At 58.5% G+C, this 22,983-nt stretch overlaps 1 protein-coding gene across 7 annotated transcripts; it reads right to left on the minus strand.

The window, feature by feature from the left end:
* Positions 1-1,600: 1,600 nt before the first annotated feature.
* On the minus strand, positions 1,601-12,674 carry TEAD3 (TEA domain transcription factor 3). 7 transcript variants are annotated; one of them, XM_062509842.1, is made up of 12 exons: positions 12,524-12,674; positions 9,676-9,740; positions 7,686-7,748; positions 5,132-5,143; positions 4,651-4,788; positions 4,399-4,442; positions 4,234-4,295; positions 3,717-3,850; positions 3,422-3,595; positions 3,096-3,236; positions 2,742-2,894; positions 1,601-2,191 (listed from the first exon to the last, which is right to left on the minus strand). In XM_062509842.1, the coding sequence occupies exons 1-12, from the start codon at positions 12,657-12,659 to the stop codon at positions 2,078-2,080; spliced, it is 1,236 nt and encodes a 411-aa protein (XP_062365826.1). In that variant the 5' UTR covers positions 12,660-12,674; the 3' UTR covers positions 1,601-2,077. The 7 variants fall into 7 exon arrangements, with proteins under 7 accessions (XP_062365826.1, XP_062365823.1, XP_062365827.1 ...); XM_062509839.1 differs by lacking the exon at positions 7,686-7,748 and adding an exon at positions 7,880-7,942; XM_062509843.1 differs by lacking the exon at positions 5,132-5,143 and having other exon boundaries at positions 3,717-3,858; positions 4,248-4,295; positions 4,672-4,788.
* Between the last annotated feature and the right edge of the window lie 10,309 nt (positions 12,675-22,983).

A 22,983-nucleotide genomic window follows, 5' to 3' on the forward strand; every position in this document is an offset into this window, starting at 1 on the left:
GGGGCACGCCTGTGTTTTATGGTGGGGGAGTTTTGAATTTTCATTCCCAGAGTTTCAGATCAGTGAGTGAAACAGAAGAAGAAAAAAAAAAAACAACAAAAACCTACAAAACAAACAAACATGCTACATATGAGAACTTGGCCAGAGAGCCCTAGCACAGCCGTGGCATGGTTTGCCAGTGCCTGGCCTTGGAATTTTCCCTCTCTTTCCCCTGCTGCTCCGTCTGCCCTGCTCACAGCAGTCACCTCAGCCCAGTCCCACCACTGAGACCTTGGCCTAGCACAGGGCTGGGGTGGCTCTGCCCCATCCCACAGGGATGGGTGGCTTTTCGCAGCAGCAAGAGGTCAAAGTCCCCATGTCTCACAGGACACGTGGCATCCAAGTGGCAGCCAAGGTGCTTTCCTGAGCTGTGGGGCTATTCCTGCTCCTTGGCAGCACTGAGCCTAAACCTGCCCTGTCCCCCTCCCTAAGGGGCTGCAGTGCCCCTCAAAACACTCCTGCCCTCCTTCCCACTGCCTTCACTGCCCTGCCAACCTGAGTAACCCATCCAAACCTGACCACCTCGGGCTCTCTGTCCCCCTTGCCAGCCTCCTGCCACCCTGTTCCCCACTACCTCTGTCCCTCTGAGAACCTCCTGCACCCTAGGGTTGCTTTCCGCAGACTCTGCCCTTGCAGTTACAGCCTCAGGACTGGGCACTCTGCCTTGGCTTACTTTGGGCTGCAGCCACAAAAATATCTCCAAGATGACCCAGCCCCTTATCCTGTCACCCCTACTGTTCTCTATCCCCCCTCTGTCCTCTCTGTCCCAAACTCTGCCCACTGACATCTTGGCCTTGCATTGCTCAGTGTTTTTCCCTGCACAAGTCACCTCCCTGGCCACTTCTCACAGGATGCAGGAGAGCAGACGGAGCAGTTTGGAACAGTCACCGCAGAAAAAAGGCAAAAAAAGGTGAAAGAACAACAACAACAACAAAAAAAAAAAAAAAAACCAAAAACAAAAAACACGAAACAAAGAAAATGTACATATGCAAAATAAATCAGGCAAATCTGCCCTCACTGCTCTCTACTCATGATTCCTCAGTAAGTGATCACAGTGGGGACACTGAGCCTGGGACACCCCCAAGTGCAATTCCTGAAAGTGCACGCAGAGCTCAGGGGATCCCCCACAAAACCCAGCCAGAGATGGAGACATCCCAAACCTTTCCCTAAACAAGACACTTCCTGTGCAGGGTGGAAGGGGAGCACCTGGGCACTGCAGAGGGCCATCAGCCTGATTACAAGCATGGTGTCTTTTTAAAAAATATTAAAAAGCACTTTCATTAAAAAAAAAGGGAAAAAAAAGGAAAAATAAAAGGAGCCGTAAACCCCCATGGTTTGCATTGTCAATGCCCTGATGCCTTCACTGCCACTGGTTCCCAGTGCCCCAGCTGGGCATAGAGAAGGAGCATCCCTGGGGAGGTGGCAGTGTCCCTCTCCTCCACTCTGCCCTGCCCGTCTGCCCCACATCCCCCGGGCTGTGCCACACGGTGCCAATGCCACTGCTGCCATGCCAATCAGTTTCAGACCTGGCACGGTGCTGCATCCTCCTGAGCATCAGCACTCTCTCCCCTCCACTCAGGACTGGGGCCACTTCTGGGCACGGCCGGGGGTGAAAGGAGGGGTCGTTCTCTGCTCTGACGTCTCGCTGCTGCTGCTGCTGCTGCTGCTGGCACGGTGGGATCCTGGCCCTCATCAGCAACACCGAGGGCTGGTCTCTCTCTCTCCAGCGCCGGATGTGGGTTTCCTTTCTCCCTACGCTTCCTTTCCCATTCTTCTTCTTCTTTTTTTAAAATTTTTTTTTTAATTTTTTTTTTTTGGTAATTTTATTTATTTATTTAAAAAAAAAAGGAAACTGTTCCTAAGTAGAAAACATCTGCAATCACAAGTCAGTCTTTTTTGGCTATTGTTTTTCTTCCTCCTCCTTCTCCTCCTGTCTTTCAAATGACTTCTCACAAGGCAACAGGCACGGGTGGCTTTTTTGCACGGCCCCCTCCCTCCCCTGCACACCTCTCGTGCCCCTGCCTGTCCCCAAGGGCCCCTAGTCCTTGACCAACTTGTACACGTGGTGCTGGGCGCCGTGCTCACTGGTGGAGACCTCGAAAACGAAGGCAATGCAGAGCAAGGTTTCCTGGGTATCCCTGTTCGTAACAACCTGCAGCAGAGCAGAGTGTGTTAGGGGAGTGCTGTGCCCACGGGCAGATGCTGTTATCTGGGAGGTTTCATGGGCTCAGGCATAGCCACTTGGCACCATGAAAAGATTTGCTACCCATTATTTGTGGGGTCACACAGGCAGTAGCACAGCCAATTTAATTGCACCATCAAGATTTACTACCCGTTTTTGGGGGGGGTGTTGCACAGGCTCAGAACAGCCTGAACTGCACCACCAAAAATTTGTTTGGGGGAGGTTGCATTGGCTCAGGCCCAGCCACTGCATTTGCACCACCAAAAACTGCTACAGATTATTTGGTGAAGTCAAACTCAGGCACAACCAATTTAATTGCTCCATGAAGATTTTGCTCCTCATTATCTGGTAATGTCCAGGCCTGGGCACAGCCACTTTGTCTGCACTACCAAGATCTGCTCCCCGGAATCCAGGGGCTGTTTGGGCCCAGGCATAACCAGGTGTATGTGGAGCCAGAGAGTCCCTGGAAGTGCGGGCTCCACACTCCTGGTGGGGCCCCCTGGAAAAGGAGGGGAGGTACCTGCAGGATGGTGAAATTCTCCAGGACACTGTTCATCATGTACTTCTCTGGGAGGTGCTTGAGTTTGTGGATGAAGTTGATCATGTACTCGCACATGGGAGACCGGTGGATGCGGTAGACGAACCGGCCGTTCTCCAGCCGTGCATACTCCGTCTGCAGGGGACAGCCAGGGTGAGCAGCTGTCCCGTGCCTGGTGGTGGCCAACTGGGACACAGCAATGTCCTCTCCACCCCACCCATAAATATGGTATAGGCACCCATGTGTCCTACACCCAGCTCTGGTACTTTTTCCCTCCCAGGACCCATCATGGACCAACTCCAAGCCCTTCCCGATGCAGTGGGGCATGGAACTCACCTCTACCTTCTCCACAACCTGCTTCCCAAAGGAGCACACCTTGGTGGAGACTGTGATGGTCATGTTTTCTGCACTGCTGTACTGGCTGCTGACACCATAGAAGGTCCCTGGCCCATCCTGGATTGTGCTGTTCAGATCCGCCTGGAGAGAGGAGAAGGGAAGAGAGTCCCATGAGGCACCACCACACCCAGCCCTCGAAGGGGACAAGAGACCCCAACTCTCAGAGCCGCCCAGTATGCTCCTACTCTGCCAGCAGAGTGCCTGACCCACAACGAGCCTGTAGCTCGAGGATGACCCTCCCCACCCGAACCCTCCCAGCAGCATACCCAAAACTTGACGAGAAAGAAGGAGTTCTGGGGCCCACGCTCATAGAGCTCCTTGAGGCCACCTTTCTTCTCAGGAAACTTGTCATAGATCTGGCGGATGTCCACGGCCTCCAGCAGCGGGTCGCTGTACGAGGGGTTCGTCTGGCCGATGTGCACGAAGAGGTGTTTGCTGTACTGTAGGGAGCGGGGTGGGGACAGCAGCAGGACAGGTCAGGAGAGAGCAAGATGCCACCAGGCACGGGGATGGACGGGCACCGTCCCACGCGGGCGGCGGGCACACGGAGGGGACTGTTACCGTTTCAGCATCCCGGGGCACCTCCATGAAGGCGGAGTACTCGAGGAGCCGGAGCTTGGTGGAGGCGATGGTGCGGTCCTGCCAGACCGGCACGGCCGAGGCAGCTGGCGGGAGCGGAGCCAAGGGCTCATAACCTGGGGCAAGGGCAGTGACGTGGGGGTGGAGGGGCAGCCAGGAACTGGGGTGAGCCCCCCGCCCTGCAATGCTGCTGTCCCCACTGCATCCCATCTCACACACTCCCGAAACGCCCAGCACAGTGTGGCTACAAAGGTAGGGATGTTCTGGGGGAAAGACATGGGGGATGTTCGGGGGAGAAAGGGACTGTAGGGGACCCAGCTGGGATCAGCACGGTCCTGCTCACTGTGGAGCTTTTTCTGGATTTAAACCCAGGCTTTTCCCCCACTAGAGCTGGGGAGGAGACACAGGTGGGTGGCACTGTGTGTGGGAGGGGACAGAAGATAAATATGACCTGGCAGAGACACTGAGTGCCCTCCAAGAGGGTAGGGACATGACTTACTGGCTAGTGATGGAGGCATGGGTGGCTGGATGGGGTAAGCTGGTTGTGCAAACGGTTTAATGCTGGAAAGGAAAAAGCATCATCAGGTAACCAAGCCCGGGATGCCCCAGTCCCTTGCCAAGGCAGGGTCCTGCCGGTGCTGGGTGTGGAGGGGTCTGTACTTACTCCTGAGAGGGTCCAGGCTGTCCTGGGATAGGCCCACTCCAAAACTGGGAAAACAGCACAGGGAAGAGTCAGTGGCTTCTGACTCTCCCCACTCCCAAAATTTCCCTCCTCACCTGCTGCAAACAGCAGGGAGCCCTGCATTACCACCAGGGCTGAGAATGGCTGTTGAACATCCCCCTGCCCCCTGTGCAGCTCATGGTGTCCCCATCACCCTGGGGTGTCCCCGTGTGGGGGGTGTGGGGCTGTCCTCACCCTGGGGGCAGCAGAGAAGACAGCCTGAGGAAGAGGAGGGGGGGGGCTGAGCTTGTTCTGCAGGACGCTGGCCGACACAATCTGCGCTGAGGACATGGAAGCCATGCTCTGCAGAGCCTTATCCTTTGAGACCTGGTCCTGAGGGGAGAAGGAGGGACAGGAGGGAAGCAGGGGTTACAGGGGCAGACTGAGCTCCCTCAATCCAAGCATGCCTGACAGGTTTTGCAAAGCTGGCTGGCAATCCCACAGCCCAGCTGAGGGACCAGTGCAGAGGGATTCCCCCCCCCACCTCAAATGTTAATTAACATTTGGAGCTTGCCAATGCGCTCTGAGCAAAAGCTGATAGGTCTGGAAAATGCCCCCTCCCACTGCTGCTGGTGGCCCTCCCCCCTTGGGGATGTGAAGGAGTTTTAGCCCTTCCACTGGAGAGGGCATAATGCAATGGAGAACAAAAGGAATTTCAGACTCAAGATCAACTTACCAAGTTCATGGCCTGTCGGCAAAAGAAAGGAAAAAAAAAATGTTAGAGTGTCACAGAGGGAGCCTTTGGGTACTCTGTACACCTCCCCTAAGTCGGTGCTGGCGTCAGCTCAGGCAGAGTTAATTTTGTCCACAGCACAGGCATGGGGTGACTGTGAAGTGCCATGAAGAGAATTAAATCTACCCCAGCTGAGACCAGGACAGCTGGGTATGCCTCACCCTGGCTCATCACCACAGCCGACGTGGCCAGCGAAGCCCTTGACCTGGCCAGTCACCAGTCGATGCACATGGTGGCCACTGATGCCCAGGCTTAATCCCCACCACGAATGGGATGGCAAAGCCCCCCACCCACTCTTAAAAGAGGTCACTGTGGTGAGCCTGTGCCTTCTTTGGCTTTTTAATATCCTCTACCTCTTTTTAATATCTTCCACAGCCTCCCCAGAGCCCCCAGTGCTTGCAGCTGGGGCACTGAGAGGAAGAGCTGCCCTGGGATGGGGACGCCAACTCCCCCACAGGCACAGCAAGGAAAACCCCAAGCACAACACCCCTGTGCTGTGTGTGCACTGGCAGAAGAGACCAATTGCTTTTCCTTTTGCTCCAAAGGTCACTGCACTGCTGGGCAGGAGCTCCAGGGCTCCCAGGTCTTGCCTGGAGCAGGGCTGCTCCTCCACTTGCATCGCTAGGACACGTTCATGCTGGTTCCAGTGCACACCCTCTTCTTTCCCTCTGAACCTTCCCCAGGGATCAATGCTTCATTTATTTCCACCTGGGGCAGGGCAGGAGGGCGGGCATGCAGCCACATGCTGGGAGCATGAACACACACATGACTGCAGCTCAAAAACACAGACACTGCTCATGGAAGTGTCTTCACCTCATAGGACAGTGCTGGGGGAGGGCAGAGGGCTGCCTGCACTGATCTTGAGAAGGGATGTTCTGTATCCCCCTAGTATTGTTCAGGGGGAATCTCTGCCTTGGCTGCTCCATGCCAGAATCCCGCAGGCAGCATGGCTGGGAATGGAGAGCACAGCCACAGACCCCTGGGGTCACTCCTGCCTCCAACTCCCCCTTGCTCTACACACTGTGCCAAGGAAAGATTTTTTATTTTATTTTAAGGCTTCTGCTGCTGTTTACCCTGCTTACCCCTCGCACTTTCTTGACTGCCCCTCTTGGGGCTGGAGACTGGGTTTAAGATATACAAGCCCAAAGGAGCATCCCAAAATAAGTTTCAGGTGCTCTCTCCTGGCTTCTCCTAGCAGACCAAAGCCATCTGGCCGTGGCAGCCCTCCTGGCAACCTGTTCACGGGGCACTGGGGTCCCTGCTGAAGGACTTTGGGGGGCACATCTTGGTGGACTCCCAGACAGCATGAGCTGGAGTTTGTTAAAGCTTTGAGGATGAAATGCTCCAGCTGTGAGAGTGCCCTGGCTGCCAATTCTGACAGTGGGGTCCACTGCCAGCCTCAGAGCTGGAGATGGACACAGCACCCAGGACAGGGGGAGCTGCTGATGCTTTCGGGACCTCAAGGTCGGCAGCCTGGAAGATTTTCTGGGCTCCCACTCACACAGCAAGCAGCAAATCACCCCTGGAGATACCTAAGGAGATGCTCCCAGTGTGATGGTACAGAGTTAACTGAGGCACATCACAGGAGCTGGCTGTGTCCAGTGGGTGGTTGTGCAGTGGGGACCTCTCTGTCCCCCACCTTGCATCATGGGGGTCCAACCCAAGCAGGGTGTGGTCCTTTGGTGATGCCCCCAGTCCTGCCCATGTCCCCCCATCATGACCTCCCCACTGCCACCACAATGTTTGGTGGGAACAGTTATGGAAAGGTTAGTTGGGCTCCAGTTAGGAGGAGGGAAAGAAGGAAGGAAGAAAAGAAAAGCCAACCAGAAAAGAGAGAGAGAATGATCCATTTTTTTCTCACTTGGCTCCCTTGGCTCCTAGCACTGTGCCCCCATCCCCAGCAGTATGGCCCCAGATGGACCTGCTGCCACTCACATCCCTGTGGTGCCTCTGGGCTCTGCTCACACCCTGGTGCATCGCAAGCCACTGGGCTGGCAGCCTGCAGGGACCCCTGGAGCCCCCCTGCTTCTGTCCACATCGCACCAGCAGCTGTTCTGAGCTGGGTCAGGTCTCACTTGTGGAGGGGAGTGGGCCTCTGAACACCTTGCTTGAACCTCACTTTGCCTCACTGGCTGCCCTGGGGGGCCCTTCTCCTTGTGGGAGAATCCGTGATGGCCCAAAAGAGGGGGCAGCCCTCACATATCACCAGAGGAGGGTTTAAACCCATATCTTCCCATGGCAGAGTCCTTGCCTAGATGCAAAGAGGGGATCTGGCACCCAGACCAGGAAAGAGAAAGGCTCTGCTGCCCCTCCTAGCACTTCTCTTTGGGCATTCCACAACGATGCCTGTAAAAACCATTTGATCCAAGGAGCCAAGAGAGGGGGAAGGAAGAAAAAACACCAAAAAATAGAGAGGTAAAACAGGAAAGCAAGCAGCACACCACAGAGCCGAGTGCGTTAGTCGTCAGCAGGCGGGGCCAGGCGAGGCAGGGCGTACCTTCAGCTTGGACTGAATCTCACGAGATTTCCGTCGGGCAAGAACCTGCAAGTGGCTAGAGACCTGCAGAGAGAGAGCAGAAGGAGAGGGGGAACAGCAGAGCCGTCAACCAGAGGAAAGGAGGAGGAAGGAAAGGGGCTGCCCATGCTCACAGAGACACCGCCGCGGACACCTGGGCAAGGGCGTCAACGTACCTTGATGCCAACCTGGTACTCCCGCACCTTCTTCCGAGCTAGAACCTGTATGTGGCTGGACACCTAGCGCCCGCCACGCCGTTCGGAAAGGAAAACACAGAGAGCGTGAAGATACGTTCCCCCTGCAGGGCGGGATGCTGTCCCCAGGGGAGGGAGTCTGCAGACATGGGGGAGCACTTTGGCCGCTCCTAGAGATGCTGAGGGTCCTGCACCCACCAAGAGCTGGAGGAAGGAAAGCTGTGGGGCACACCGGTGCTGGTTGATGCTGGTTTGTGCCCACCCCAGGCTGGGGTGAAGCTCCTTGGTGTAAAGCTGCTGCAGTTGAGGGAGTCCCCATTCACCACCTCGTGGGGACAGACAGACAGACCCTGCCAGCCCCTGTGAGCACCATAAGTTGATGATACAGCCTGGAAGGTTTGAGGTGCCCGGAGTTACTCGGTGGGCCTGTGGGTCCAGGAGCGACTGGCACATTGCCCCAGGGCTCCTGCTGGTTTTACATGTGGGAAAGGTGAAAAAGGTTGGGTTTTTGTGTCTAGGCCCCTGTAAGAGCAAGATCTAAAGAAAAGGGGCTGATATCCAGGCAGTATAGGCACAGCATTTCTGGGGGGCCATCCACAGGAAGAGTGGGTGTCCATATACCCACAGGGCTTCAAGGATGATTTTGGCAAGAACCTGCTCCCACCAGTGACTGGCTGTACAAGAGGAGACACCAGGCTGTTCAGCAGACAACTGCACACAGGGATCAGTGCCATGGGTGCTCTCTCCCATGCCTTTCCTGAGTCCCCCCAGAGCACTGCATCCTTCCCCCATGAAGGGGGGGCCCAGTTAAGTCTTTAAGCCAGAAATTAATCACTTCTTGGCACTGATCTGAACACAAAAACAGTGGCCAGACCCTTGTCCCTCTCCTTTCAGAGTTAATCCTGGAGGAATGACCTCTGCAGTGTCTGGGGACCAGTGTCCATCTCTTGTGAGGATTTGTGGCACAGGACAGTCCCAGGATAAGTGTCCCAAACCCAACCGTCTCCTGGTGGTGGGAGATGCTCCCAAGCATCCAAGATCACGGGCTCTGCTGGGATGGGTGGCCTGGCTCCTGGCTGGGGGCCACCATGAGGGGAGGGAAGAGCAACTGGACACATGAGAAAGGGACACATCCCATGGAGAGCTGCAGCAGCCCACTCCTCAGACAGGTATGGTGAAGCAAGGGCTTCCAGGGACCTCTGTGTGCTCCTGCCCTGCTGGCATCCCTGCCTGTGCTCTGTGGTACCTCCAGCTCCACCAAGACCAGAACCACAGCTTCACACAGCTAGTTCCTGGATCCCTGGCTGTGATGTAGATGCCCTGCTCTCAGTCCATGGGGTTTGTAGTGCCTTTGCTGTGGCACCCGGCACAAGTGGCATAAAGCCTGGCAAGGGGCAGAGATAGGAACAGTCCCCAGATCCAGAAGGCGCAGCAGAGAGACCCATACAGATACACACACACACACACACTGCCTGGAGAAAGTCTGAGGGCTCCTGCCACCTGTAGGGTTACCCCAACCAGGTGGGTGACCTGGGTGCTGCCTGCCCCCACACCCCCAGTTTCCAGGCATCCTGTGACAGAGGAAACCCAAGGGGTTTTGTGCTCACAGGCGAAGCTCCTCGCAGATGGGGGATCTGCTGGCAGCAGCAGTGGCTTGAGGAGGGGACACAGAGGACGAGTGATGCAGCAGGACAGCCGCTCCCCCTCGAGCTTACCTGGCATCGCCTCCCACCCCGCCCCGAGCCCACCCCAGGAGAAAAAGCAGAGCAACGCCTCACCTGCTTCCTCGTCCGTGTCTTCCCCGTTCGCAGCTTGATGTAGCGGGCGATCAGCTCGTTACGACCTGCGGGCAGAGCCTGGGGTCAGCCCCGGAACACGAGGGGCATCACCCCCAAAAATCCCCAAACACCCCCCCCCCCCCCCCACCCCCGCCCGGCCTGACGAGGGAGGCGTTGCCAGGAGGTGGCGCTGCCGCGACAGAGTCGTGGCGACTTGGGGGACACGGGGGTGGCCAGCACAGGGCACCCAGCCTGCCCCCCCCCCTCCATCACCCCGCGGCTCGGAGCGAGGTGACAGTCACCAGGGACCCCCGCCACAGCCGTGCCTCAAACCACAGACCCCCAAAACCCATCCCAGCCGGAGCCCCCCACCAGAACCACCGAACCCACCCCGGGCAGCCGTGCCCGCAGGGGTCCCGGGTGTTGCCCCCCTCCCAGCACCCCGCTTCCCGTTCACAAGCCGTGCTGGCCTTTCCACCAGTATTTCCCAACGTCCTGGTCTAATTCGAAGCAGAAGTTGCTTTTGCGCCACATTTCAGGGGCCAGCTGTGGCCAATCTACGTTCAAACGTCAGAGCAGCTGGGAGCTTTCTTCTCCCGGCCCCGGCCCCCCCGGCCCCCGCCGCCCCCCGCGCACGGGGGCAGCCAGGCACGCCAGATTTATTTTAATGGACCAGATGGTCGCGGTTGGAACTTGTCGAAATGCCCTTGGAGCGGGTTTCGGCTTTAAAAGAATAAAAAAATCCCCTAAAAAAAAAATATATACCCCCCCCCTTCCTCCTTCCACCCCGATTGGCCCCCTCCCAGCCCTACAGCAACTGGGCCCTCCTGGGGGGACACACACATGGGGACAGACAGGGCCAGGTGCCACGCAGACACAGCTGCCCCTTGGGGTGCCCACGCCAGGCAGGAGCTGGTGGGTGGGTGACAATGGGGGTGCCCCTTGCACAGCCGGCATGGCGCCCTGGTGTCACCCTGAAGCATAGTTCCCACCCCTCCCAGCCCAGGCTGGCTCCCTCATTAGCACCTAGCAGGGGCCAGGTCTTACAGGGTGTCCCTTTAAACCCAGGTGAGATGATACAGACAGCAGGGTGCTGGCAGGAGGGACTCTGCTGCTGAGCTCCAATTTGGGGGTACACCATCAAAATCCCCCTTTGAATGCCCTGCTCCTGAATCCCATCCTCTGCGCCCTGTTCCCTGGCTGTGGGAAAGAAATATGGGGAAAAAATACAGGAAAGAAATGTAGGTGCCTTCCTGGACTCAGTGAGCCAGTGCCAGCCCTAGTGTCCAGCATCCAGGGCCGGCATCTCCCGCACCCATCCTGCCTCACACCATGCCCAAGGCTGCACCCTCACAGCCATCCCTGTGCCCACGTGCCCTGTCCCTTGTCCCTTTCCCTGTGATTCATCTGGACCGTGCCATTCCCTCTGAGAGGGCACGTCCTCCTCCAAATTACCACATTCCCCAAATTCCTCTCCCCTGACACCACCACGTGAACCAGTTGGACAGGCTGGGTTAAAAATAACCCATCCAGCAGCCGAGTGTAGCAAGGCCCAGTGTACCCGTGCTGGGTCCTGGCTCCCCAGCTCCCACCTTGCTTTGCCACCCCCACAGCGCTGGCACCAGTGTGGCAGGGGCTGGCATGGCCATGGGCACCCATGGAACCCCCCAAAAAGAGGGGTGGTGAAGGAGAGCAGAGGCACTAGCACACCGTTACGCTGCATGCTGGCATTGCCTGTGCTGCCAGTGCCCCTGGTACGCTCAGTAATGCCAGCCAGGGGTCCCGGGGGTCCCAGTGGGGAGGTGCTGGGGAGGGTGGGGGGGGAGATGAAAGGCCAACAGGGGCTGCTGCCTCTTTAAGCAGCTGCCAGATGTCTCTGAAAGGCTGGAAAAACCGGTTGGGGCGTGCTTCGAAGGGCCAGGCTCCCCGGCGGCACTTCAGCTATTCCCGGAGAAATCTAAAAAATGCATAGGCTTGGGAAGCCCTGTGCTCCCCCGCCTCCCCCTCACCCCACTCCTCCACCAGCCCCGATGCCGTGGTTGGGAGCCCTGGCAAATGGGGTGGCACAAGTAGCTGGCATGGGTGTGGGGACAGTGGCATAGTGCTCTCCAGAAAGTCTCGTCCCTTTTGCCCCTCTGTACTGGCACTGGGGGAGCCATTGCTGTGACAGCAGCATCCTGGGCAGGTGTATTTTGGAGGCTGGGGATAGAGACGCCAGCCTTGGTAATATGGCAGCCTGTTCCTGACTTGGAGGTTACTGGCCCTTGGGGGTGACATCATGGGATGTGCAGGACAGGAGGAACCAATCCCTACCCTGGCAGGGACAGGGAGTTTTGGGAAACACTGAAAATGAGGCTGACACCTCCAAAAATCATCACCCCAGTGGGGCTGACCAGCCCTGCTGCCACCAGTGAAATCACCAGAAACTGAGCTGGGTGCAGATGGCTCAGGATGGGTGAGTGACCCTTGCCACAGGGTGCTCTGGCCACCAGGTCCGGTTGGGGAAGGTTTGGGGAGGGATGCGCGGGCACACGGGAGCAGGAGGGCTGGGGTTGCCCCGGCTCCGCAGTCCCGCGCCCGCTCCCTGCCCGACGGCTTCACCAAACCAGTCAGTCCGGCAGGGCCGAGAGAGGGAGGGAGCGGGAGGGAGAGCCAGTGCAGAGGGAGGGGACGTGGGTCACTGCCACCTCCCCAGCCCAGCCCCACGACGAACCCGAGCCAGCTGCTTTCGGGCTTGGGGGATGCTCAAGGGTGATGCCCCAGCGTGGGTTTAGGGCAGGAGGTTTCAGTTCAGCCCTGGCCACCCTGTGCCTTTGCTTGGTGCCTCCCTCCTGCCCCTGGTACTCACCGTACATCTTGCCCTCATCTGAGAGGATGATTTTCCTCCGGCCGCAGGGTGGGTAGATCGCCAGAGCCTCCTGGAAGCTCTGCTCAATGTCTGGACTCCACACACCCTCGGCATCATTGTCCAGACTCTTGTCCATGCTGTCCTGGCCATCTTCCCGCCCCTCCCCAGGGCTGCCGCTGGCGTTCCAGCTGTTGGACGCTATGGTGCTGGCTGCTCTGGGCTCCGACCCTGAGCCCCCACGGATACACGACAACCTGCTGGGACATGGAGACATCTGTCAGATCCAGAAACCCTTGCTGGGGCATGGGGTGCAGTGACAGCACGGTGCCAGGTCTGTTCCTGGCCCTTGCCCTGTTCTCACTTGCACCCAGAGCAGCACCTCATTGTAGGGCATCAGACACAAAAACAAGCTTTACTCGGAGGCAGAACATGATTTCTACGATTACCTCCAAATCCAAGTCACCGAGGATCCAACCAAACAAAGTTTGGAAAGGAAACTGTCCCAGCTACTGTATTACCCATACAAGGAACTTGGGCACATGGCGTTCATGGCTGACACCTCGGGACAGGGTGGCAGCAACCCCACAGCCTGTGAACCCTGACCCTGCACCACTGCCCACTACCAAACAGCAGTCTCTTTGGGCAAACTGGCCCAAAAAAGACACTTAGACCCCAAAATCCCAGCTCCACCATGCCTGGCAAAGGCAGAGCTGCGATTTGAAGGGAGATGCTGAGCGGCCCCAAGTCAGACCCCACTAATGGGAACCAGGTGGCCAGAGCCATCCAGCAGCCCTTCCCCTGGTACCAGGAGAGGCCCCCCACCCTGAGGATGCTCAGCTGGGGCCCTGGGCCCCCCTCAGCTGGTGGGTGATGCTGGGGAGCCTTCAATCCTTCTGCTCTTCCTCCTCCTCTTGCCCAGCTCCCAGTGCAGCGTTTCAGTGTTTTGCAATAACATGTTTGGCGGCAGCTGCCGGCGGTGGGAGCGGAGAGGTGTCTCCTGCGCCGCCGCGCTTCCCGGACGGGCTGGGAGTGTACAAAGGTCTCCAGCACAGACATCTCCTTTTAAAGGAACTGCTGAGCCCGCTGGCTCAAGTGCGCTGCGAGGCCTTGCTGCCTTTTTTTTTTTTTTTTCCTTTTATAAAAAAAGAAACTTAGCCCCCCCATCCCTCTCTCCCTCGTCGTGATGTGATGTCAACCCCTCCGGTCCCGCCGCCCATCCCTACCCGCGTCCCCCCCGCTGCCGCTCCCCCTCTTGCTGAGCACTGTGGCCAAATAAGGAGAACTGGATTGTAGGATCGAGCCAGCCGGCCAAGGGAGGGATGGCAGCAGTGGTGCTGGACGGGCCAGCAGCACCCCAGGGCCTGCAGCACCCCACCTGTGCCAGGGGGCTCCATGGTACAGCCCCTGGCAGGGATGCAGGCTCCAAACCTAGCAGGGTGTTGGGGATAGGAGGGCAGGGGAACACCAGGACCAGGCACTGCATAGGGATGGTGAGGGTGGCATATGGGGACAGGCCCAGTAGGACCCTCACTCCCCTCTGCAGCCCAGCAAGCGAATCAGGGCTCTGTCCTAGTGGGGCTCCCACCTACACTGGGGTGCAACTGCCTTGTGCTGAACCCTGGCTGCTTCACAGCAGACCAAGAACCCCTGGCAGACAAGACATGGGTGAACCTGAGACTCCTCAGCTTTTGCAGCAGCCCAAAACCCTGCAGCACCCAAAGGCCTCAATGGTCTCAGACCCCACAACAGCCCCATGGCAGCCCCAGAGCTCTCAGCATTGTGGTAGACCAGGAGCCCCCAGTCTCACGACACCTCAGTGATCAGGGACCCTGCAGCCTGGTGCCAGCCCAGGACCCCACAGCACCACAGGACTGCCATCAGCTCACCCTAACAAGGGGAAGCCCCAAGAGGTGGTGCCAGAAGGTGACTTTACAGGGACTCACCAAACCCCCTTCCCTCCCCACTTGACGGGTGATTTGGGGGCCAAGGGAAAAGCTATAGGGCTGAGAGCAAAAACCACGAGGCTGGCTGCACCACTGCAGGCAGCGTGCCCAGTGCCCTGGGTCACCGTGCCAGGCACTGCCTGCACAGGCAGGGTGACAGCTGACCCCACACCCCGCCTGTGACACGCGTGTCCCCCTCCCCTGGAGGTCCCCAGCCCCCTCCCACCCCACTCCCCCTCCAGCAGGGAAATCCCAGCCCAGCCTTTTCAGGGAAGCTGGGAGAGGAGGGAGGGTGATGCTGGGGCCCCGGCCAAGGTGCGAGGAAGCAGCTCCTCCTCCTTCTCCTCCTCCTCCACCGAACCTGCTTTTGGCCCGGCGAAGACATTGGATTTCCTGGAGGGAGGGTGCATGCACCGCGCTGACGCAAGGCACGGCCGAGTGCCGCTCCACCCTGCCCTTACAAAACACCAACAACAGCAGCAATTAGGGAACCGGCACGGCTGGACGGCCTGCGGAGACCGCGGCCAGACAGGCTCAGGGCAGGGAAGGGGACCGGACCTGCCGGAAAACATGTCACAGGCTCCTGCCTCCCAGCTGCTCCCCAGGGAGCAGGGCAGGAAGACCACCCGTCCCACAGCGCAGGCATCTCTGCAGGCTTTGGGGATGCCAGGACCACTGACCCACATCCCCAGGGGATGCTCTGAGGATGCTCACCACCCATGAACAGGGATGGTCACTGACACCCATGCCAGGAGGCCGTCCCCACTTCCAGCTCACTCGCCCCTCGCACAGTGAATTTGTGGGGAGCACACACTCCAGTGCACAGCTTTAGAGGGTGATGGAGAAGGCTGCACCCTTGTGAGGTCCCCCAGTGGATGCGGTGCCCACAGCAGGCAGGGGAGGATGTGTCCAGGGCAGCCCTTATCTCCCTGAGAGGTCAAGGCTGCCCAGGAGAGCGGGACGGTATTCCCGTGGTGTTCCCACGGCTCCCAGAGCTCGGCCCCAGCACCACGTGTGGGGGATGTGAGGGAAACCTGGGGCTCGAGCAGGCGAGGGGGCTGCAGGCAGCCACCCTGTTCGGAGAGCTGCTTGGGGCTGGGGACCCTGCTAAATCTATGGGAAACTTCTTTAAACCCTGCAAAGGCAAAGGGGGATGGGTGTTTTGTGGCAGGTGAAGGGAAGGAAATACTCTGGAGGCAGCATCTGCTGTCAGAGAAGCACCGTGGGCACCCTGTGAGTGTCAAAAGGAAGGAGCAAGGTGCTGCTGGATCCAGCACAACCAGCTGTGATAAGGATCGGGTCAGGGACGTGCAGGGTGGCACATGGGAGAGCACTTGGGGCTGGGAGCACAGGGACATTGTGACGTGGGCAGAGGTGCCCATCATCCCCACAATGCCCCCATGTACTCAGTCCTCATCCTTGACCCATGCTGCCGAGCTGGGGGACAGCATATTCCTCTTCCCCAGCATGCTCAGCCCCAAAAGCATCATCCCATCTGGTGCACCACGAGGCACAGCCCCTGCAGCCCTTGCACTACCCCAAAGCCCTTCCCAAACGGGGACAGGGGTGGTGGCTGCTGTCACAGCATCTCCTCAAACCACCTGGACTGGAGGGCATGGTCACCAGCACTCACTTCACAAGGGGGATTGCAGCACAGCATGTCCCCAGCTGGCAGTATCTAGAGGGACAAGGTGTGGGGCAGAGCAGCCCCAAGGACCCCTTCTTACCTGGGGTTCCCCACAACAGGCTGGGGACATTGGGACAAAAAGACTCTGCAAAGGTGCTGGGGACATTGTGGAGGCAAAGAACCCTGCAAAGACAGGGAGGGAGGGGGTCCAACTGCATTCTGGCTCCATCCCGCCTCCCCATGCAGGGGGCCCAGGGCAATCCAGCCCTTCTCCCTCCCCTCTGCACCCAGACCCCACGGCAAAAGGATAAAAGTTCATGACAAGCCTAGGCAGGATCAGCACAGAGCAGATCAGCCTCACACCGGCTCAGTGCCGCCTGCGCCAGCCCTGTGGGGGAACACAAGGCTGCTATCACCCCCTCCCCATCACTGTGACTGATGGCATCCACACTCCAGAGATGATGGGGACACGAGTCCCCCCCATCCTCCCTAGTGCTGAGTGTGCAGCCTCTGCCAGGGACTGCTCTGTGAGACCTCAAAGTGAGGTTCTAGGGTACCCCAGCTCCTGCGTGTCCTGGCACACTGGGGCTCAGTGAGAGCACAGCTGGAGGGAGCCCTGATACTGGCAGTGATTGGCAAGCAGGCAGAGGCTTTTGCTAATGTGCCCCTCATTTCAGGCAGAGTGGTGCTGGCCAGGGACTGTGTCCCTGCTCCTGGTTCTCCCCACCTGGTGACATGGCCAGGAGGAATGCTGCCCACATGATCACACAGCCACCAGCTCTGCAGAGCCCCTGGAAGGAAACCTAAAAGCTGTGGAGCTCCTAGTGGACACCACAACACACCAGAGAAGATGTTGCTGTGTCCACTGCAGTGCACAGAGCAGGATGCCCTTGGGTCTGCCAAGGATGACCCTGCAGCTCTTCACAGGAGCCCCATATCCCTGGCACCTTGCCCAGGGACCCTTTGGGAACACTGTGCCCTATTCCCACAGGGAAACACCATCCTGGCTGGCACAGGGCTGTCCCAGGGACAGCCAGATCTCACCAAGGTGGGTGGCAGTGGCTGAGCAAGAGGTGGCATGGCAGGAGGGCAGTGAAAGGAGGTTTGTTTACATTGTGCTCCTCTTCCAAACAGCTCTCGGGCTGCTCTGAGGGATTCCCTGGCTTCTGGAGGGAAGAGTGGCCACCCTGCTCTCTCCCACCCAGGTTTGCACCTTCTGACTGACCACGTCCTCTCTGAAGGGTCCCCTGGCACAGTCTGGGGACCCAGATGGTGGCAGAGCCCCTAGTGCACTAGGCCAGCTCCCCGTGAGACAGCCCAACTAATTTCCTCCCCTCTATCACTTCCTGTCCCTTCCGGCTTGGCGGGAGGCTCAGGAAGCAATCGCAGTGAGGAAACCGCAGGAAGCCACGTGGCAGCATCCCACCAGGGTCTGAAGAACTGCCAGGGCTGCCCCAGGCTCTCCATGCCCCCCAGCTCCAGCTGGACCCCAACAGCCAAAAGGTCCCCTAGCTCCCAGCAAAGCCTCCAGCTGGCAGGGATGTAGCTGGTCCTCGCTCAGCTGTGCAAGGTCGAGGGATGCTCAGACCCCTCATCCCAGGGGGCTGTGGATGAACAAAGAGAAAATGTGAGCGATTTGCTCACAAAATATTTGGGGCAGAGAGAAGGAAGGGGATGAGACAAACCCAGGACACAGCTCCCTCCTAAGGGCAGAATCACGGGCATGCAAACCAACCCTTCTATCCCCTCCTCTCCCCCAGCCCTGGCAGGGTGGCACAGCCAGGTTTCAGCTTCTGGAGGATCCAATCCGGTTTTGCTTGAGTCTTCAGGCTTAGGACCCGAGGGCAGAGGACAGACGGACACTGTAACCCAGCATGCCTCCTTGGCCCAATTACACTGCCCTGCCCAGCCAGGACGGGGCGTTTCACCCAGCAGCGCATAAATAGAAAGCTTTTAGAACATTAATTGCTCTCTGTGTTATGAAACGAGCTGGATGGAAACAACAGGGTTGGAGTTGCCTGCTGGGGATGGGCCACCCCTTTGTTGTCCTGTGACACCTCCAGTGCTGGTGGCCCATGACACAGCCAGTGCTGGACACAGCACCCATTGGGAACTGCTGAATTTGCCAAAATATATCCATCCCAGGATGTCTCCTCCTCAACATCCCCTGTAGATGAGTTCAGAGTGGCCAACAAGTCCTGAGTCCTCCTGGACCTCTCTCAAGGGGAAGCCAAGTGTCCCTGGTGTCAGGGGAGCACCAGAGAAGCCTGGGTCAGGCAGTTCTATGCCTGCAGTGGGACAGTGTCCGACCACTGGGGCCAGCCAGGCATCTCAGGGACCCCACCAGCCCTCTGTCCTGCTCCTAGGAGGAAAAATGTCTCCACAGAAGAGCTCCAGGTGCTGCTGACCCCATTTTATGCCACTGCAGCAGGGCCAGGGAAAACATCTCCCAGGGGACCCTACCAGGCAAGGAGGAGGAAGGCTGCAACAAATTTCACACCTGCCCCCAGCCGCCTCCGCCCCCATGAAACCCAAGCCTGCCCAGGCAGCAGCTGTACCCACTGCACCCGCTGGAGCCCAGGGCTAGCGCCGACTGCCACACTCACAGTTCCCAACCAGAGAAACCCCATGGGATGGGGGCTGAGAGAACTGACTGGGGGGTTCGGCTCCTGAGCCCAGACTCCTGGGCTGTCAGGCATTACCACCCCACCCAAGACATGGAGATGTTCCTGGCTGCCAGAGTCTGGCACAGAATGTGACACAGCACTGTCACCTGGCCATTGTAACCCCTGGGGGGGGGGGGGGCATGCTTCCCTGCCCTCCTGCAACGAGCTCAGAACAATCTCAGTGCCCAGCTGCGGTCCTGCAGGAGCTGTGATAGCAGGTACAGGCTGCCCTGCACAAACCCCATCAGCGACCTATTCCCAGAAAGGAATATTTTTATCCAGCACCGTTTCACTACCACCACCCCAGACAGTCCCAGCTAGGAAATCCTTGTGCATGTCAGGAGGGTGCTGGGAGCCTGTGGCAGCTCATCGCCTTCTCCCAGCGTCTCTTACCACTGCCCGAGCTGAGAGCTGGAGATGGGCACAGCAACTCCAGCTCCCGCAGACTGAAAAATTGCTCTGGAATCCTTGGGGAGGAAAATTGCTAAAAATACATGAAGGCAGTCTTTCTTGGTAAAAGAAGGAGCTCCAGCGAGGAGCCCAAGAGTGCCAGAGAGCCCAGCACAGCGTGTTAGACCCCTGCCCAGCACACTGATGTCCAAACACCACAGCTGGACCCTGACAACTCTGTAGTGCCATGCAGGCAAGGCTGCGAGGGGACACAGCAGCCACCCCATGCAAGAGCTGGAGCCCAAACTCAAGCCATAGCTGGGCACAGGTGCTGGCAAGGACGAAAAGCAGAACTCTGCCCAACTCATCTGCCCAGCACGTGGGCACAAAGCCGGGCAGGGAAAAGCAGGGTCTTGGACCAGACCTTCTCTCCCGGATTGTGAAGCACCCAGATCTTCCTGCTAATAAAAACCCGACGCTCGGTTGGGTCGGGAGCTCGCACGCCTGCGTGCGGGTGTGCTTCTTCCTAAACCCGAATTGCCTAAGCCGGCGGGTGGGAGGCAGGAGCTGGCTGCCTCTGGGGGAAGGGCGGGCGGCGAGGAGCTGGCATGGGAACGGCAGCCCATCCTCCACGCACCCGCGCCGCTCCGCGTCTGTAAACTTTGAACATCTTCCGGAGAGAAGTTAGTGGCTATTGTGAACAGCTGGATCTAATTTTACGAGGAGCGAGGAGGAGACAGTTGTGGGGAAATAATAAGGCTTGGCGCTCACAGGCGAGGATCCCCGAGCCCGGCCAGCCTTCCTGCCTCCACCGCACTCCGCCGGGGGAGCGCTGGCGAGACGATCCCGGCGAAACTGAGGCACGGAGCAGCGCGAGGCTCACCCGCCTCCCGGATAATGCGAACCGGGAATCCGGGGCTTTGCCCCTTTGTGTTTCCCCGGACCCACCGCTCCTCCAGCAGCCGGGACATCCGTGCGGGCACGGCTCTTACTCAGAGCACAAAATTAGGCTGCCAGCGCAGGGCTCCCCTTGCCAGCCCAAGGCAGCATCTTCAGAGCCAGGGTCGCCCAGTGCTCACTCTCGATGCTCGTGGGCACCGCGGTGCGAGTGCGACACCTCCCTCCAGCCGGCTGCTTCCCCTGAGGCTCTGCCCACCTCCTAAAATTAGCTGCAGCCCTGCTGTCCCCTCCCCGGCCACCCCCCGCAGCCCGGGGAGCTCTGCCAGCACACGCTCCGGGTCCGTCCCGATCCCCCGGCAGCAAAGGGGGAAAGGGATCAAGCAGCCTCCTCCATCACTCACACCTCGCCTGCCACCCGCCAGCCTGCGCTCCCCGGGAGCAGGGCAGCCCCGCAGTCACCTCTGTGCCTCGCAGGAGCGTGCCCGGGGGTGAGCTCGGGCATTATGGAGCAGAGACCCAGCACAGCCTGTGACACACCCAGTGCCCCGCTGGGAGGTGGCAGCGGTGGGCACGCCGGGTTTTCGGTGCTGCTGTTGTCTCATGGAAGCATAATGGGGAACGGTAGAGCCCACTAGCATCACATCTGTTTGGGACAGGAGCATCACATCTGTTTGGGACAGGATGGGGGGACGAGTCCCATCGGGATTTGTGCTGCGAGGACGGGATGTGCCTCGTGCCATCACTATTTCCCCAAATCCTTCGCCCACAGGTACAGCTGCACCAGCGTAGAGCCCTGCTTGAACACTGTCACCACAAGGCCACCATCTGCCAACCCTAAGAATCAGACCACGAGGTTCACGGCCTGTCACCTCCAAAGGGCTCGGCCACATGTGCTCATCAGGAAACCCTGCCACGAGCAGCACGGGGAGCCCCAAATGGCACCAGCACGGCATGACCCCCAGCTCCCACTGCCAAGCCAGGCCAGCGGGCTGACCGGCACCACGAGGAGGTTTTCCCGGGGCCCCTCTCTCCCATTTCACAGGCGGAGAAAACTGAAGCAGCAGGAGCTGCAGCAGCATGTCCAGACCCGCAGCAGGATCCGGACGTGCGTTATCGCTCAGGGGGGGCCGCTCCTGCTGCGTGCCCGCTGCAGGCTGGTGCGGGGCATGGCCCCGCTGGCTCACCCCATCATTACCCTCCCTCCCTCCAAAAAAACATTTCATAAGTCACCACGTGACGGTGGCAATAGCGAACGCCCATGCGCTTCAGGTGTCTGCCCCAACCACAACACACAGGTGCCTGGGCTCGGCCACCGCGGCACCCAGCCTGGCCCCCACCCCAAATAACGCCTTGGACAAACAGCTGAGAAGGTCAGGTCATGGCCTGGCAAATCCCCCGTGGATGGAAGCTTCCAAAATCAAGGGTAGTTGGTTATATCCCGTCCACCAACAGCGCTCAAGGTGATGTAAACACTGTTTACATCCCCGCCAGCCCCTTGCCATAGCCATCAAGGATTTAATGACAGAGGGAAGCTCCTAGAGATGAGACGTTTTTGGGAAAGCATCCGTCCACTTCAGTGATGGATGGAGAGATTCCAGCCTCATGAAGAGCCTCAGGATGGCTCTTGTCACATAAATCCCAGTAGCACTCCTGGTTAGGGCTTTCCTTCCCCTTCTCCCCTCTTCCCCTCCATTTTTCACTCCCACAGACAGAACTAACGCAGTAAAACACATTTCTCCCGCCACCAACAGCCCAAAATTGCCCATTTATGCCTTTTCTGGCTGCTGCGTGCCTGCATCCAGTCTCACCACCGATCTCACCTGCCACCAGCCTCGTGCTCTCTGTGTGTTTGATGGGAGCTGCGCGGTTTACCTGCTTTTTAATACATTAATTATAGCTGATTACTGCTGCCACCCCCACCTCCTCAGTGCCATGACCTGCTCACATACCGCCAGGAAAAGGCTCCTTCCTTTGGCACAGTGCCAGGGCCACCGGGACTTGCCTCCCAACCCACTTGGTGGTGGCAAGATGGGGATTAAATGGCGATTAAAAGGAGATGCTGTTTCTGATATCATGATAAACAGCCACCGCATGTCATGGCAAATGCATGCAAGTCCCTGTTATTGATGGAGATGGAGGATTCTGCTTTGCAGGAAAGGGATTTTAGATGTGGGATGACTGCTGGAGGGTTATCCTGTCCAAAATGCCCTGGTTGAAACATCTCCCTACTCTGAGCTGCACCCCAATGTTGCAGTCACCTCGGGCAGGACAAGGCTGTTTCAAACACCTGGGTGCCATTTATAGAAGGTGGCTGGACCCGCTGCTTTCAAAGGGTTATTCCTGTCAGAAAATCCAGTGTAGTGCCAGCCACATGCCCATGGTGGGGAGGTAGCTGAGTGCTCAAGGTCCCTGGGGATGGCAATGTCCCCCTGTGTCACCCAGCTGTGAGGAGGAATTGCTAACCCCACAGCCATCTGCAGCCTCTTCCCATGGGAATGCTGACCCTGTAACACTCAAACAGGGCTAAATCCAGAGCCTTCTCCCCATGGGACAGTCATGCTCACCCCCTCTGGTGGGGAAATGCTGGGGCACTGCCACAGTGACCATCACCTGCCCTGTCACCAGCATCCCAGTCCCCCTACCCATTTCTCTCCTGACTTCACCACCGAGTGACCTTGGCAAGCCCTCACCCCTTGCCCACTTTGGGGACCTTCCATTTCATCTTCCTCCAGTTCTTGGGGAAAATGACCCCCAAGGAGTGTGAGCTGTGAGGCCACAGAGGCCCCAGCACCAGTGGGTGCACGGGGTGCTCATCAGCCTGGCAAACCCCAATTCTCCACTCAGCATCACGAGCGCTCCAACACCAGGGGGAGGTTGGCAGCCCGGCTGGCAGGGCCCCCCAGGGTGGCTGGGCACTGCCAATGCCCTGACTCA

The sequence above is a fragment of the Cinclus cinclus genome, chromosome 27 (assembly GCF_963662255.1).
Source record: "Cinclus cinclus chromosome 27, bCinCin1.1, whole genome shotgun sequence".
In the NCBI taxonomy this organism is placed as follows: Eukaryota; Metazoa; Chordata; class Aves; order Passeriformes; family Cinclidae; genus Cinclus; species Cinclus cinclus.